The following is a 17,388-nucleotide window of genomic DNA, read 5'->3' as shown; positions in this document are numbered from 1 at the left end:
AATAAGACATTGAGTTAGAATCCTGGTACCCCTCTGATGAGAAGAGAGGAGGCTGCTGGGACTGTTCCTCCACGAGGATGATAGTTACTTGTTTATTTGCTTTGTATTTATCCATGCAGCTGTACTTTTATGTTTCGTGTGCTTTCCTGCATTTTTTTAAATAATTATTTTATTTATTTGTTTGTTTGTTTATTGATTTATTTTGACCAGAGAGGGACAGAGTGAAGGGGGTTAAAGTGAGAAAGCAAGCTGCCAGGTCCAGGACTCAAACCGCAGTCCACCGTGTGGGAGTCCAGCGCCCTTAACCACCATGCCACCTGCCAGCCCCTGCATGTATTTTATTTTCCAATAGGATGGTTAAAAAGTACACACTGGTTTCGGTGTTGAAAATGGGTTATGCACGGCAAAAGTGTAAATAAGGAAACGGTAATGGAGGTGAGAGATAATTACAGAGGCTCGGAGCAGCACCATGGTCTTAGATTCAGAGAAAACTAGAGTGAACCAGGAGTAACAGGACTTGCTAATGGATCATTTCCTCTTGTTCTTTGTAATAGTTCATAAACCAGAAAAGGTCACATGGACAGAAGCAGCTGGGACCATTCGGGATGGAGTACGATGCTATACAGCTCTGCATTATCTTTCTCATCTCTCTCCTGGAAAATCGGTGCTGATAATGGATGGAGCGAGTGTAGGTGCTAATGACCATTTGCTAATATAATTTATTGCCAGTAGATTGTTCACTGATTCCTTTCCAACCTTCTATTTTGTTTAAATAAGCAGCTTTTATCAATGAGAGACAAAAGTTAATTTAGTGTGATAAGTTTATTACTTTGAATTTGTTGGTACATTGAAAGACAGACAAGCCATCTTTATTTATTCTTATTAAAGCCTGAAATAGCTCATGAATCTTTGAAGTCATACTCCAAAACTTCCTACCAGTTTTGTATCCTACACCTCACATGTAGACTTGTAAACTATTGGCTTTTTGTAGATGGATCACACATAAAAACAAAATGTACTAATTTACACATATTACCATAAAAAAGTACTTCAAGACACTAAACAAATACATAAAAATATCATCTAAAAATGTTACAAAACTTAGCATGGATTTGTAGTTTTATATCTGGCTATTGAGTAAAATGCTTTTTCCTTTGCTTTTCTTTGAATACCACCAAAAAAAAAAAAGGACAAAACTCTTCAGCATTGGCTTCAGCCTAATGACTACACCAGGACTGTAGTGTTCCCCCAAACTTATCGGGTGGGTCCAAAAAAGGATGAAGCTTTGAAGTGCTTTTGATCTTGAAAGAGAGGTAGCTAGACATCCATGTATGCATATAGTTAGCTTAGACTGGGGTCAGCTCTGTGACCTGGTGGTTAAGGCAGCCAGATCCCACATCGTCAACCCCACACTTCAAGTTCTATACCCAGCAGCTTAAAAATGTGCCAGGCATATGTGTATGCATGCCCCAAATCCTGACAAGATGAAGAAATAAAGAAAAAAATTGCACCTTGACCATTCCCCTTAGGGGGTAATTTCTCTCCCTCTCTCTGACAAGTGACCTCTAGCAAAATTTGTTTTTCAGTTAGCTTACATCATCTTGCTGACAAGACCCATTTTTCTCTTCCCAAGGCCATGTTTCTGAATGTGGCCCTCTCCATCCTTAAAATTATGTGCTGTTGTCAGAATGGGAAAGAGCGGGACCAGCAGTTAGTGTAATGGCTTAGTCGCTGAACTCCCATATAGTTGATTGCGGTTCGAGTCCCGGACCCGGTGGCTTAAACTCACACTGGGCACATGTGCATGCATGCCCAAGATCCTGAGAAGAGAATGGAGGAGAAGGGATTGCAGCGAGGCCATCCCCCCTGGGGGATGATTTCTCTCTTTCTATCTCTCTGTCTCTCTCTCTCTTTCTGGCAAGCACATGTGCCCTATAGCAAAAACCTCTCAAAAAAAAAAAAAAAGAATAGGAAAGAGCATGTGACATACATACTTTTTCAACCACCTGTTCAAAAGAAGAAAGACAGTCAAATATCTGACCTACTAAACTTGGCTATATATATTTTTTTATCTTTTCCTATTAGATAACATTTTAAAACATACAAAAGTAACAGAAGAATTTCACGTTATTGAACAGTCTGTAAAATGCAGTAGCTATGACTTCTACCCTGTATCTATAAACCCATTGTCTGTTTTGTCCTCACAGGCCTTTGGCACAATAGCTATTCAGTTAGCTCACCATCGAGGAGCCAAAGTGATTTCAACAGCTCACAGCCTGGAAGACAAGCAGTGCCTTGAGAGACTCAGGCCTCCTGTAGGTGGGTCATATTCTCAGCACAGACTCTAAAATATGACATTTTGAAGGAAAATCACCTGAAAAGGTTCACTCATGTAACAAAGTATAAAATCTTATGTGAACTTTTTTTGTTTAGAGACAGATTTTTGCCTTAGTGAGCTTGCACTCACCAGAGAGACAGAGAGACAGAAAGTGAGAAATTGCCCCCCAGTGTGATGGCCATGCTGTGATCCCTTCTCCTTCATTCTTCTCTCAGATTTTTGGTCATACACATACATACACACCCAGTGTGAGTTTCAAGCAGCCAGGTCCAGGACTCAAACCACTGTCTGCCACATGGGAGTCCAGTGCCTTAAATACTATGCCACCTGCTGACCCCCACCCCCCTGTGAAAGTTTTAAAATATACTTAGTGTCTGTGCTAAGTCTGGATTTACTTAAGTGATAGTTTTTATTTTATTTTATTTTTAAAATCTACTTCTTTCAGTGTTTTTTTTTTTTCTTTGTCCCATTGTTATCAACCAAGTTTGAATTAGATGAACTTTGACACAATTTAGAAATCCCTGATACTGGGCCTAGCAGGTGGTGTAGTGCTTAAGGCATTGGACTCCCACATGGCCAACTGCAGTTCAACTCCTGGACATGGAGACTTGAAAACTCATGTTGGACACATGTGCGTGCATGTCCAAAATCCTTAGAGGAGAATGGAGAAGGGAATACAACCTGGCCATCTCCCTTTGGGGGTAATTTCTCACTTTCTCTCTTACTGTTTCTTCCTCTCTCTGTCTCTCCAGCAAGCACACATGTCCTATGGCAAAAACCTTCAAAAAAAAAAAAAAGGAAATTCCTAATAATTATGTAATTATATTAGTCAGTAAGTCAGTATATTTTTGGATCACTTTGTACATTTCTCAACGTCTTTGGCCCCATGAAATAGCTCTGAAGTTGTCTATTTTCTTTGATATGTGCGTGCGTGTGAGGGGGGTGATCCATTTACACTGAAACACAGATCATATTTTGTTTATGAACAAGACATGGTGTAGACATGAGCACTTGGAAGGATTGAACCTATCCAGACAGTAATGGATATGGAAAAGGAGAAGAAAATAGAGACTAAAAAATGGAAATGTAGAGAAGAAAGATAGAAACAGAAGAATAACAGATGAAGAACAATGAGTATAGGCAGATTGTAAGTTTAGGGGTGGCAGGAAGAAAAGTTCATTGAGTGTTTATGTGAATTCTCCCTCTTCCAAGTCCTTAGCACCCCTGTGTTGCCCAACCAGGACATAGCACCTCAGAGAATTTAACTAGCTTGTCTAAGAATGTAAAGCTAGAAAAAAGATTAGAATGGGTTTTGAACCTGTCTAACATTAACGCTCATGTTATTTTCATTTTTACATTATACTCCTGGCAGAGATAACCAAGAACTATTGGGTCATCAGGAAAGTCATGACGCATTTTTACACACACACACACACACATAAAGAAACAAACAAAAAACAGAACAATACATCATGACTTTGCCAATGACCTAATAGAAAGGTAATACAGGAGGAGCTGGATAAATATGGATGTAGACGGGGAGAAAGAATGGATCTGAAAATAGAACAGAAAAAAAAGAGAGAGAGAGAGAGTATTGATTAACTCTGTCCTTCCTAGATTGTTGTACTCTCCTTTCCCTGGTGTCTTCTCCTCCCTCTCCTTCCTCTCCTCCTAGATTCCCATTGGGTACACCTCTAATATGAGCATCTCTAAGGAATTCTTCAACAAGAAGATGGTAAAAGATCCAAAAAGGAGGGACCAGCAGTTAATGTAACGGCTATGTTGCTGGACTCCCATGTAGTTGATCGCAGTTTGAGTCCCAGACCCGGTGGCTTAAACTCACACCAGGCGCGTGTGCATGCGTGCCCAAGATCCTGAGAGGAGAGTGGAGGAGAAGGGATTGTGGCGTGGCCATCCCCCTGGGGGGTGATTTCTCACTTTCTGTCTCTGTCTTTCTGGCAAGCGCACATGCCCTATAGCAAAAACTTCTCAAAAAAAAAAAATTCTGAGAATTTTTAAATTTTTTATAATTAGTTATAGTTTTCTTAATATAATACTTTAAAGTGACTATTTAAAATTAGTCTAAATTTACTAATTGGGCTAAATTACTAATTATAACCATGTTACTTTTCCTTACCTTCAGAATTTTTCTTTGTTTTGGGAAAAGGGGCGGGGAGGGAGGAATGATAAGACTGAATAAAGGTAAAATAACCTAGAGTAGATAAATACCATATTGCACAATATACTTTGTACTTTTTAACTCTGTACTCTTACATTTGAACAGACTTGAGAAATGTTTTTATCTTTCAGTCCATATCTTAATATATGTATATATATGTACTTCTGTTTTCAGATTCTCAGGTTTGGCAGGAAATCTAGTTTTCAGAGAGCGGTGTTCTATATCAGCAGACCAGCTTTGACCACCTTATCCACAAAAATGCTTATGTTTTGATTTCATTAAATATACCAGTCTCTTTATTTAGATAGATTCTTATCAACATAGAGTTAGATGGGTAAAAGATGGTTTGAATTTACTTTTTTCCCTTTAAAGTTATTGTTTCAGCTGCTTAAGTCTTTCAGAAAACAGATATTTATTTGCTTTTCTTTTTCTTATTCCCTGATTTGTTTGTGTGGATTATATAGAAAACAGTACATTTGCCTGATTTCCTGTCCTTTGCAGCCCGAATAATTGATGTATCCAATGGGAAAGTCCATGTTGCTGAAAGCTGTTTGGAAGAAACAGGTGGCCTAGGAGTCGATATTGTCCTAGATGCTGGAGGTGGGTACCAAATAAAATCATTAGCCTGTGAAATTTTTGTTTAATAAATTTCAAAAGAAATAAAACTGGGAATAATTATTCATTTCTAAATTGAATGTTATGTTTGAGGGGGTTTTTTGTTTGTTTTTTTGCTATAGGACATGTGTGCTCTCCAGAGAGAAAGAAAATGAGAAATCACCCCATACCACAATCCCTTCCTCTCCATTTTCTTAAGATTTTGGGCACGCACTCATGCACATGTGCCTGGTGTGAGTTTTAAGCTGCTGGGTCCAAGACTCAAACCACAGTCAACAGCATGAGAGTCCAGTGACATAAACATTATGTCATCTGCTGGTCCCTGTTTGGGATTTTGTTTTTAACTAAAGACTTGTCTGTTTAAGTTGGAGCTTCCTCACTAATGCATATTGCAAGCATTATCTCCCTGGCAGAGAGAACATGCTTGCCTCTTAAAGCACAGGCATTGAGGACAGCCAGTGGCATGAAGGTTAAGGTAGCTGTACCCCATATAGACGACTCTGTGGTTCAAGTTCTAGGCCTGGCAGCTTGGAAAACACACCAAGCATATGTGCATGTGTGCCTGAAATCCCAAGAGGAGAACAGAGAAGGGATTGAGGTGTGGCCATTTGTCCTGGGTGAAAGGGGTGTTTTCTCTCTTCTCTCTCCCCCTCTTTGTCTGGCAAGCACACACACCCTATAGCAAATTAAAAACAACTTCAACAACAACAACAACAAACTGTAGGAGTTTAAGTTTAAGTATCAAATGACATTCTCTACAAGAATCCTATAAGCCTACGGGAACACATGCTTTTGCCCAGATACTTATGTGTGGCTGCCCGCTATTGGCTGGTTAATTCCTGCAGTGTCTACTTGGAAAATATACAGACGTTTGTTCCATCTTGACTTTGCTTGAACTTTTTTGGTTTAAACAGTGCTTACTTAATACCTGATCTGTACATACTTAGGTATACTTAATCTATACATACTTAGGTATCATCACTGCTAAAGGATGGGTTTTACAACCTACAAAGTACTTCTTTTTATACTTCATTAGAATTGTTTTTATATAATGAAAACCATAGAAAGATACAGCCATGGGCATGGTGTGTGTTTCTTTTTAATCAGTATTTTCAAGATTTGAAATTAACTCAAAGAGAACTCTTCCGGTAGATATGAATATATACTTCACTGATGTGATTTTTTTTTTCTCTAATGGACATTCATATGTCAATATGTGGTATTTTGTGGACCACCAGGTGGTGTGGGGGTTAAGGCGCTGGGACCCACATGGTCCACTCTGCCATTTGAGTCCCGCACCCAATAGCATAAACATGTCAAGTGCATGTGTGTGCATGCATGCATGCCCCAGATCCTATGGAGGAGAAGAGATTGTGGCATGGCCATTCCCCCAGAGGACTATTTCTCACTTTCCTTTTCTCTCCGTCTCTCTCTTTCTCCAAAGAGTACACACACCCTATAGCAAAAATCTTAAAAATAATTAGAATAAGTTAACTCTTGAATCTATGTTTTAAAATTAGAGATCAACCCATCCCAATGTATTAAGCTGTCATTGTTATGACTAAAATTTATATCAGTTAGTTATATATTATGTTACCTTACTGGGTTTTCAAATGAGAATAAACTTTTGCCTTTATTTCACTTATAAGTATACATAGAGTAAATTTTATAATCAGTTTCTTAAATGCAAAAAGTATATTTTAAGGTATCTAAATACACTGTGCTGCCTTTATTCTAAGAAAAAATGCTTCTTCATTCCAATATTAAAAAGTAATAAGAACTTGAATAAATTTTTGTCAAATTACTATAAAAATATTTCTTTTCTCTCTCTCTTTTAAACTATTTCCTTGTAAGTGAGATTATATAGTAAAGATGATGAACCAGCTGTAAAATTACAACTCCTGCCACATAAACATGATATCATCACACTTCTTGGTGTTGGAGGCCATTGGGTAACAACAGAAGAAAACCTGCAGGTATTATAAAAAATAGGAAAGCCTTACCGTTACACAGAAGAGATATAATTAACACGAAATAATGCAGAAATATTTTCTGAGACAAGTTATGGTCAAGTTGGTTTAAATTCTGAATTATGCCCTATGTTTAAAGAAATGTAGCTTTTGGGGGCCAGCCAGTGGCATGGTTTTTAAGGTGCTAGAATCCCACATGGCGAACCATGCAATTTGAGTCACAGACCCATTGGCTTGAGGAACACTCTGGGCATGTGTGTATGCATGTCCAGGGTCCCAAGAGGAGAATAGAGGAGAGGGGATTGTGGAGTAGCCATCCCCTCTGGGAGGGTGCTTTTTTGCTCTCCATCCCCACCACAAGTACACATGACCTACAGCAAAATTAGAATCCACACATACCAGGACCTGCAGATGGCATAATGGCTACGTCGCTGGACTCCCATGTAGTCGACCATGGTTTGAGTCCCAGACCTGGTGGCTTAAACTCACTCCAGGCGCATATGCGTGCCTGCCCAAGATCCTGAGAGGAGAATGGAGGAGAAGGGATTGCGGTGTGACCATCCCCCCCTGGGGGGTGATTTCTCGCTTTCTGTCTCTCTGTCTGTCTCTGTCTTTCTGGCAAGCACACACGCCCTATAGCAAAAACCTCTCCAAAAAATATATATACATACCAAAAAAAGGAAATGTAACTTTTTAAAAAAATTTAGCTACTTATTGACCAAAATGTTAAAATACTAACTACTAGAGGGGTTCGATCAACTAAAATGAATTATAGTTTTATGTAATAACTTGAAAGTAGTGACTTTTAGATACTATCATGGTATTTCAAATAGCTTTTTATCCTTAGTAACAATTATGTTGACATGCACTTAGCAAAGTACTTCTGTATAAAATTATCCCAATTTCCTAATTACTCAAGTTGGAGTATGTATGTATATATGTGTGTATATGTTGTTTCCTAAAGTTTTATTTTTCAATAGAATTCTAATTATACTATTGCTAATACACAAATACCACAATTCTCATACATCAATCTTCATTGATTTTTCAGCATCTTCATGAAGGTGGCTGATAAAAAGTGGCCAGAACTCACCACCTTTCCACCACACTCCCCTGTAAACTTCATCACCACAATTCTAGATTGGTCCTGCATCTGCCCTATACTTATCACCTTGCTGTCCCAGCATTTGGGACCATGAAATAGAAAAGAAAACATTTTAGTTTGCATGCTATTATAAAGTGTATATGCTGATTTTTTGTGATTTAGATATTATTTAATTTGTATAGAAGTTTTCCTGGCTCCAGATGCCAATCATTGTTGTATTGTTACATTTCCAGTAATTGATCAGTTTTTATTTATTTTATCCAAGTTGGATCCTCCAGATAGCCATTGCCTTTTCCTCAAGGGAGCAACGGTGGCTTTCCTGAATGATGAAATTTGGAATTTGTCAAATGTACAACAGGGAAAGTATCTTTATATCCTTTTTTTCCTACTGTCTCAAGTTTCTGGTTTGAAATTTACCTTGTTCTCTTGTCATAAATTCTTTCATGTTTATTGTAAGAAATAATAATAGTAACAGTTAACTGTCATTGAATATGCCAAACAGTTTTCCAGGTTGCTTGCACTTATTAATTTATTTAAACAGTAAAACAACCCTATGATGCCCAAGGACACAGTTAGCAAGTGGCAGAACAAGAAGCACCGGGTTTGGGGGGGGGCGGGTAGCAAATGGCATGGTAGTTAAGGGTACTAGACTCCCTTATGGCCAACCGCAGTTGGTGTCCCAGACCAGGTGGCTTGCTTTCTCAGTTTCTCTCTCTCTCATTCTCTGCTCAAATTAAAATAAATAAATAAATAAAGTTAAATTTTTGAAAAAGGGACCAGCAGTTGGCGTAATGGCTATGTTGCTAGACTCCAATGTAGTTGACCGCAGTTCAAGTCCCAGACCTGGTGGCTTAAACTCGTGCCAGGTGCGTATGCGTTCATGCCCAAGATCCCGAGAAGAGAGTGGAGGAGAAGGGATTGCGGCGGGCCATATCCCCTGGGGGGTGATTTCTCGCTTTCTGTCTGTCTCTGTCTTTCTGGCGAGCACACATGCCCTATAGCAAAAACCTCTACAAAAAAAACTTTTTAAAATAATTATTAAAAAGAAGAAAAAGAAGAGGGAGCACCCAGCCAGTCTCATTTCTTTCTGAGTAGATGAACCAGAAGATTTTGTTTTTAACCTGATGTTACTATACATTACCTAGAGAGGCTATATGGTTACTGCTATAATAGTGTCATTGAACAAAACATTTCAGACTACTGATCTAAATTAAACCATTTGTGGGGTATCATTTATAAATTCTAATGTAGGAAGTCTTCATCAAATGATATTTAAAAACAAGTCATCAGAGGCAAATCCAGTGAATGAAGCCAAATGCTAATTTTGATGAGAGTAATGAAAAGTTCTGTGAAAGTGTGAAAGCAGTTCCAAAAAGAAAGGTCCAAACAAACCTGTGTAGCATATGATCAATGATAATTCCTTTCATTTCCAATATGACCGTTCTTTGGGGGTTTGTTTGTTTGTTTTTGAGAGATTTTTGCTTTAGGGCACATATGCTTACTGGAGAGACAGAGACAGAAAGTGAGAAATCACCTCCCTGGGTGGATGACCACACCACAATCCCTTCTCCATTCTCTCAGGATCTTGGGTGCATGCACACATGCCCAGCATTAGTCTCAAGCCATTAGGTTCAGGACCAAACTCCAGTTGGCCACATGGAAGTCCATTGCCTTTATACACCACACCACATGCTGGCTCCCAAGATGACTGTTTTAAAGACAGCTGGACTTGATAAAACTTAATATACTTGATAAGAAAATAAGCTCTCCTTACTTGATAGAATATATGTGTGTAAAGAAAGATTTGGCTCAAAAATATGTACAGTTCTAGGATCCATAGATGTCATAATGGCTATGTCGCTGGACTCCCATGTAGTAGACCATGGTTCGAGTCCCAGACCCGGTGGCTTAAACTCTCGCTGGGCATGTGTGTGTATGCCCAAGATCCCTAAGTAGAATGGTGGTGGAGAAGGGGTTGCAGCATGGCCATCACCCCAAGGGTGATTTCTCGCTTTCTGTCTCTCTGTCTCTCTCTGTCTTTCTGGCAAGTGCATGCACCCTATAGCAAAAACCTCTCAAAAAAAAAAAAAAGTGCAGTTGTTACATGTCAGTTAAAAAAAAATGTGTGAGGACAGACAGAAATGCAGTCTGAGATAGGGTTTATACATTGAAGAAATCTGATCCAGGGGGACAAGAGCCATGCTCAGCTTATCCTACCTGACTCTTCCAAGATGACAAATACAACATAGAATCACCATCAAGAAACATTCCAAGGTGCTCATGACCCAGCAGCCACAGCCTGTGGTCTGAGAGTTCCTGATACTTCATGTCTCTTCTGCTGCCTGCTACCCTTGGAGACTCCCTACCCAAGCTCTTTAATCTCTGAGCTGGGAAACCTTTTTACCATCCTGATGGGTTCCAAAGAACCCAGTCTCTGTAGCTCCTTTGATCATGCTTGGGTGAGACACCATGGTAATATAACATTGTTCATAAGGGAACAAGCTTAATCTTTTTTTTTTTTTCCTATTTTGAATTTCTGTCAGGTTATTAAAGGTAAAATCATTTGAAAGAGCTCTTAAAATTTTTTTTGAGTAAAATAGGAAAAGTGAAATACTTGTGTAGTCTTACATTTGTCTCCAGTGAATATCATACTTTACTCTTGTGAAATTAGTTCTAGGAGCCATAGCAGACATAACTTGAAGCTTTAAAATAGTAATATGTTGGGGCCAGCAGGTTGCATGGTGGTTAAGGCACTGGACTCCACATGGCTGACTGTGGTTCAAATCCCAGACCTGGTGGCTTGAAAATTACACTGGGCACATGTGTGTTCGTGTCCAAAATCCTAGGAGGAGAAAGAAGGAGAAGAGATTGGGATGTGGTCATTCCTGCAGGGTGATTTCTCACCTCACCTTCCCTGTCACTGTCTCTGTCCCTACAGCAAAGCGTATACGTCCTATAAGAAAAACTTTAAAAGTGTGTGTGTGTGTAATAGAATTAGTATACTTCATATGTTGTGTGTGTGTTTGTTTTGTTTTGTTTTGTTTTTTGTCAGAGATGGGATCTCACTGCCCTCAAACTTACAATCATTCTGTCTTACCTTCCCAAGTAGCTGGGATGGCTGAATGTGTTGAGTTTAAGGAATAGATTTCCAAAGTACTTCATGTAGTGAATGTATGAGTTTAAAGTATTTTCTTTTAAAGAATTAATTTATTATTTCACTTTATGTGTTTATTTACTTATTTAAATTTGACCAGAGAGGGACACAGAAAGAAAGTGACAAAGCAAGCTGCCAGGTCTGGGACCTGAATTACTGTTGGCATTGTGGGAGTCCAGCGCCTTTAACCACTATGCCACCTGCTGGCCCCGAGTTTCAAGTATTTCTGATTAAATATATTTCTAATAGATTTGGAAAATAAACTTTTAACTTTCTAAAATGATTTTTTTAAATTACATGTTCAAGGGCTGGCAGACGGCATGATGTTTGAGGTGGTAGACTCCTACATGGCTGATCGTGGTTCACGTCCCATACCTGGCAGCTAGCCTTCTCACCTCCTCACTCTCCCCCTCTCTCTCTTTCTCTGGTCAAATTGAAGAATAGTAATAAATATTTTTTTTAATTATATGTTCAATAACACTGAAATTATCGAGACTAACATGGAGGGAGCCAGCAGGTGGCATGGTGGTTGAGGTGTTGGACTTCCATGTGACCAACCACATTTTGAGTCCCAGACTCAGGTTCCTGAAACTCAAGCTGGACGCATGTGTGTTTATGCACAAAATCCTGAGAGGAGAAGGAATTGTGGTGTGGCCATTATCCCTGGGGTATGATTACTCACTTTCTGTCTCTTTGTCTCTTGTCTCTCCGGTGAACGAACACATGTGCCCTAGGGAAAAATAACTATTAAAAAAAAATATGGGAATGCTAATAGCAGAGAATACCTTATAGCTATTAAAAGTAGCATTAGAGGGGACTGAGGGGTGTCACAGTGGTTAAGGCGCTGGACTCCCATATGATTGACCACAGTTTGAGTTCCAGATCTGGTGGCTTGTTTTCTCTCTCTCTCTCTCTGGTCAAATTGGAGGAGAATAATAACAAAATGTTAAATTCTCTTTTTTAATGAATTATTTATTTAATTTTTTATTATTTTAATTTGACCAGAGAGAGAGAAAGAACAAGAGGGAGAAAGTAAGAAAGCAAGCCACAAACTTGGGACTTGAAATGTGGTCAGCCATATAGGAGTCCAGCACCTTAATCACCACACCACCTGTTGGCCCTTTAAATAATTCTTTTTTTAAAAAGTAACATTAGAACCCCTCCTGTCCCAACTGCACTAGAGGCTGAGACAGGAGTGTAGAGAGTATAGTTAGAGGTTGTCCTGGGCCACAAAGCAAGATCTTGTCTTCTTAAAGAAACAAAAAGAATCTTACATGTTAAATGCTAAGCTCGGGAACCAGCAGTTAGCGTAATGGCTATGTCGCTGGACTCCCACGTAGTCGACCGCGGTTTGCATCCTGGACCCGGTGGCTCAAAACTCACACCAGGCGCGTATGCGTGCGTGCCCGCCCAAGATCCCGAGAGGAGAATGGAGGAGAAGGGATTGCGGCGTGACCGTCCCCCCAGTGATTTCTCGCTTTCTGTCTCTATGTCTCTCTCTGTCTGTCTGTAGTGCCCACACACCTTAAGCAAAAAAACCGCCCCAAAAAAAAAAAAAAAAAAAAAAAAAAGCTAAGCTGACTGCTTTTCCTGTTTTACATAACTTAATTCTCTCAAACTTCCTTTTTCCATGGGGTGATTTTAACCCATTTTGCAAATTGCTGGACTAGACTGAAATATGGCATCTTTATGTGAAATAAAGCTTCCAAAATCAGAAATATAAGTCATACACACAGACACACATACACAGTTGGCAACTGCTTTAACAGAAGTAGAAAGAGAACTTGTAGGAATAAAAATAAATTAATATTCTGTAGATTTTCTAATTTTTATTTTTTATTTTCTAGAGGGTGCATGTGCTCAGGTTAGAGAGAGAAAGTGAGATGCACGCACCATGGGGGATGGTCACACCACAGTCAATTTCTCATTTCAGGATTTTGGGCACACACGCACATAGCCAGGTGTGTTTTCCAAACCACCAGTTTTGGGACTCTCAACTGCACAGTTGGCCCTGTGGGATCCAGACACATTAACCAAAGACATCACCAGCTGGGCCTTTTTTTTTAAAATGGCTTATGATCACATTTTCTATTTCAATTAAGTTGCCAAGATTTTTTCCCTTACTTCTTACATCATTTTCTGATAATGTTAGTAAATCGTGCACATGTACAATTAAATTTTCTGCAAACAACCCTTTTTTTTTTTTTTTTGGGGGGGTTTTTGTTAAGGGGCGCATGGCCGCTCGCCAGAAAGACAGAGACAGACAGAAAGCTAGAAACCACCCCCTAGGGTGGATGGCCACGCCGCAATCCCTTCTGCTCAGTTCTCCTCTCAGGATCTTGGGCACGCACGCACACGCTCCCAGTATGAGTTTAAGCCACCGGGTCTGAGACTCCAATCGTGGTTGACTACATGGGAGTCCAGCAACATAGCCATTACACCAACTGCTGGTTCCAAACAAATCTTGAGTTTAGGATCATCCATATTAGCCAATAAATGTGAAGTAACAGGTGTAAGTGTAAAGTTTCTTTTTTAATTTACTAGAGGGTGCATGCACTCGCAGGCAGAGAGGAGGGGGTGAGAAAGCACCCCTCAGAGGAGATGGTTACACCACAATCCCTTCATTTGTCCCTCCTCTCAGGTTTTGGGCACACATGGCATATGCACCTAGCATGTTTTTCAAGCTTCTAGTTCTGAGACCTGGACCTCACAGTCAGCCATGTGCATGCAATCCAGCCCCTTTAACCACTACACCGTTGGCTAACCCTAAAGTGATTTCTAACAATATGATGTGTGTTGCAGAAATTAAAACCACACACTGTTCTGTTACTATCCACTGAGATAATAATAGTCATTACTCAGAACAGGTGTGGTCTGTTGCTCTCATCACTTGTCTAGAAATTTGGGCCCTGGGCCAGCAAGTGGCTGGTGCTTAAGGTATTGGGCAGTCCCACATGGCTGACCAGGTTCAAGTCCCAGACCTGGTAGCTTGCTTTCTCACTTTTCCTCTGTGTGTGTGTGTATCTGTCTGGTCAAATTAAAATGAATGAATGAATGAATAAAATTAAATAATTTTTAAAATTAAAAGTTTGGGCTCTGTTCCACTGTCAACTACCTCAAATCAGTTTCATTTTAGAGGTAAACTTGACAGCATGCAGGGTTTCTGGAACCTACCATTTTGGATTTCTGAGAGTATAAAACAAATAAAAACAAAAACAAAAAAAGTGCCTTGCCCAGCATCTTCTGCTTATTGCATGGTTTTATTTCATTCTCCTTTACATTGCTACCTTAACAGTCCTTCCAGCTACGTATCTTAAAAGATGTGATGGAGAAGTTATCAGCTGGTGTTTTCAGGTAAGCTACAGTAACCAAAGCATTCTCTTTTTTTTCATTTTCACGGTGATAAGGTGGGCATTTCTACTTTTGTTTCAGCTTTCACAGTATACTTATTGCCTTCATAGTTCATATGAGGCCTTCAAATAATTTGTGGGAAATGCACATTATCAAAAAACTACGCATGGATTTCAATATTTTTGTATATATTTTAATTCCATCTTCCACAAACTTCCTGAAGCACCCTTGTATTATTTCATTTAGGTAAATAGCTACTCTTTAATATTTCTCAAAGTGCTGGTGGTACAGCAGTAAAGTATTCCCAGAAAAGGAAGTGGCTTGTGAGTTTTCCTGACTCCAGTCCATACTGTACTTCACTTTTTGCCCTTCCTCATCACTCCTCCCAACACAATTTGAAATATTCTATACGGGGGCCAGCAGGTGGTGTGGCAGTTAAGGCGCTGGATCCCACATGGCTGACTCCATGGTTCGAGTCCTGGACCTGGCAGTTTGAAAAACACTCCTGGTGTGTGTACATGCCCAAAATCCTGAGAGGAGAATGGAGGAAAAAGGATTGTGGCATGGCTGCAGTCACTCCCCACCTGGGTGATGATTTCTCTCTCTGTCTCCAGTGAATGGCAAAAATTTAAAGAAATAAATAGAGGGAAAAATACATTATATTGTTTTTTCAATTGGATCTATGTGTAACTTATTAAAGAGGAAATGGATAAGGCTGGTACATTTTCCCTTCAAAACTTAATCACTTTTTTCTTTAAGCGTTTGCTATAGGGCACATGCATGCCACAAAGACAGAGACTGGAAAATCACCCCTATGGGGAATGGTCACACCAAATCCCTTCTCCTACTTCCTCAGGAACTTTCATGATTTTGAGCATGCACACACATGCATCCAGCCTGTTTTTCAAGCTGCCAGATCTAAGATTCAAACGGTGCAGGTGTAATCCCGGCATATGGCCCAAAAACTTAGCCCCCCTTTTTTTTTGTAGTGTGGAGATTTTTGCTTTAGGACATGTGCACTCACCAGAGACACAGAGACAGTGAGAGGGAAAGTGAGAAATCACCCCCAGGGGGGATGGTTATGCCACAGTCCCTTCTCCATTCTTCTCCCAGGATTTTGGGCAGGCACACACATACATGCAGCCCACGTGATTTTCAAGCCACTGGGTCCAGGATTCGAACCGCAGTTAGCCATGTGGGAGGACAGTGGTTTATTTGCTACGCTGCACTTTTTTTTCTTTTTTAATTTGACCAGAGAGAGACACAGAGAGAGAGAGAGACGGAAAGTGAGAAAGCAAACCACCAGGTTCAGGGCTCGAACCATGGTCAGCCTTGTGGAAGTGTCCAGTGTCCTAACCACTATACCACCTGCTGGCCCCTCTATGCTGTAGTTTCAACTATGAAAATACTAATGGACAAGTTTATTGTAATTATTTAAAGGAACTGAATTGGGCAATAGCAATTATCAAGTCACCATCCTATATGTTGTACTCTTCTTCAACTGGACCTGACATTTCTCATAATTTCATTCTTTCTCAGACCTCAGCTGGATGAACCCATTCCACTATATGAGGCAAAAGTTTCCATGGAAGTTGTTCAGAAAAATCAAGCAAGAAAAAAGCAAGTTGTTCAATTTTAATTTTCTTTTCTCAGACCTCAGTTGGATGATCCCATTCCAGTCTTCTTTGGAAAATGTTGCGAAAAATTAAGGAAGATAAAGCAAGTTGGTCTGTTTTTAAGCATGTTTTCCTACAAGACAAGATGCTCACTTACTTGAAAAGTTATCATGCAATCAAGATAATTCTGTAATTAACATCTGAAAGGAAAAAAGCCTTCTTAGTTACTGTTTCTATATATTTTGCCTCTGCTATAAAGTTCTTTCCATGAAGAAAAATGTTGCTTTCAGCAGAAGCCACACTACTCCACATTACCCTATTGATAAAGTTGTTACAGACCTTTGCTATACCTGTCAAAATAAGGTTATGTTCTATGAAATGCATTCGCAGTATCTTCCTTTCTTAACAAGTCTTTGCTGTCATAATGTAGATATTTGAGTTCATTTTCAAGTCTCAAAGTATCTAGTCCATAGGTACTTAAATTTTGTGTTTTCAAGTATTTACTCCACGTTTCCATAGGATCAAACAAGAGGATTACAATAACTTGCCAGTGGCTGCAGGGTTTGCTTGGAGGGCTAGGCTGGACAGGCACTGGGAAGGGGGACTGAAGGGCCTGCTGATTTCCTATTTTTTAGTTGGGGGTTAGTAGGAAAAGCCACTCTCACCTCTTGATGTCGCCATCGCCCTCAGTACATTAATCAAGCAACCGCCCATAAAGTATGTTTTCCTTTTATCCAGGCGCCCTTCCCCAGGCCGATTACATCCTGCTGCGGACTTAAGTAGCGTTCAACTACTTCGATGCCCAAAAGGGTAGGGTACACCGCTGCCCTGGACTCCGTGCTTCCCAACGTCACCTCACCTGGCGACTGGACTACAGCGGAAGACTGGGTTAGAGAGCCTGAGCGGCACCTTGGCAGCACTGGGCCAGGGGTAGCGGTAGCGACCCAGGATAGCAGTCCCCGGCAGAGGCTCGCTGTCGGCCCATTGCGCACGCGCCGATGTCGCCTCGGGGGTGGGGCCACGTCCGGGGCGGGGCTTCAGGGTGGCCTCCCGTCCGCAC

The 17,388-nt window shown here is 40.2% G+C and overlaps 1 protein-coding gene across 9 annotated transcripts in view; it reads left to right on the top strand.

Annotated features, from left to right (window-relative positions):
* The window catches only part of CRYZL1 (crystallin zeta like 1), a 59,656-nt gene extending 42,309 nt beyond the window's left edge, over window positions 1–17,347 (top strand). For 5 of the 9 annotated variants that reach the window (XM_006153892.3, XM_006153895.3, XM_006153896.3 and 2 more), the window contains 8 exons: window positions 555–688; window positions 2,208–2,319; window positions 5,019–5,117; window positions 6,987–7,108; window positions 8,473–8,578; window positions 14,670–14,715; window positions 16,252–16,332; window positions 17,067–17,345. In XM_006153892.3, the coding sequence (XP_006153954.1) occupies window positions 555–688; window positions 2,208–2,319; window positions 5,019–5,117; window positions 6,987–7,108; window positions 8,473–8,578; window positions 14,670–14,715; window positions 16,252–16,332; window positions 17,067–17,142 (776 nt within the window). In that variant the 3' untranslated portion in view covers window positions 17,143–17,345. Of the gene's footprint in view, window positions 1–554; window positions 689–2,207; window positions 2,320–5,018; window positions 5,118–6,986; window positions 7,109–8,472; window positions 8,579–14,665; window positions 14,716–16,251; window positions 16,708–17,066 lie in introns of those variants that run through there. The other 4 variants (XR_001370768.2, XM_027773979.1, XM_027773980.1 and 1 more) reach the window with 4 other exon arrangements.
* The last annotated feature ends 41 nt before the right edge of the window (window positions 17,348–17,388 follow it).

Source organism: Tupaia chinensis, unplaced genomic scaffold, assembly GCF_000334495.1.
Source record: "Tupaia chinensis unplaced genomic scaffold, TupChi_1.0 Scaffold000392_1, whole genome shotgun sequence".
Lineage (NCBI taxonomy): Eukaryota > Metazoa > Chordata > Mammalia > Scandentia > Tupaiidae > Tupaia > Tupaia belangeri.
This window is presented reverse-complemented; position numbering and strand designations above follow the sequence as displayed.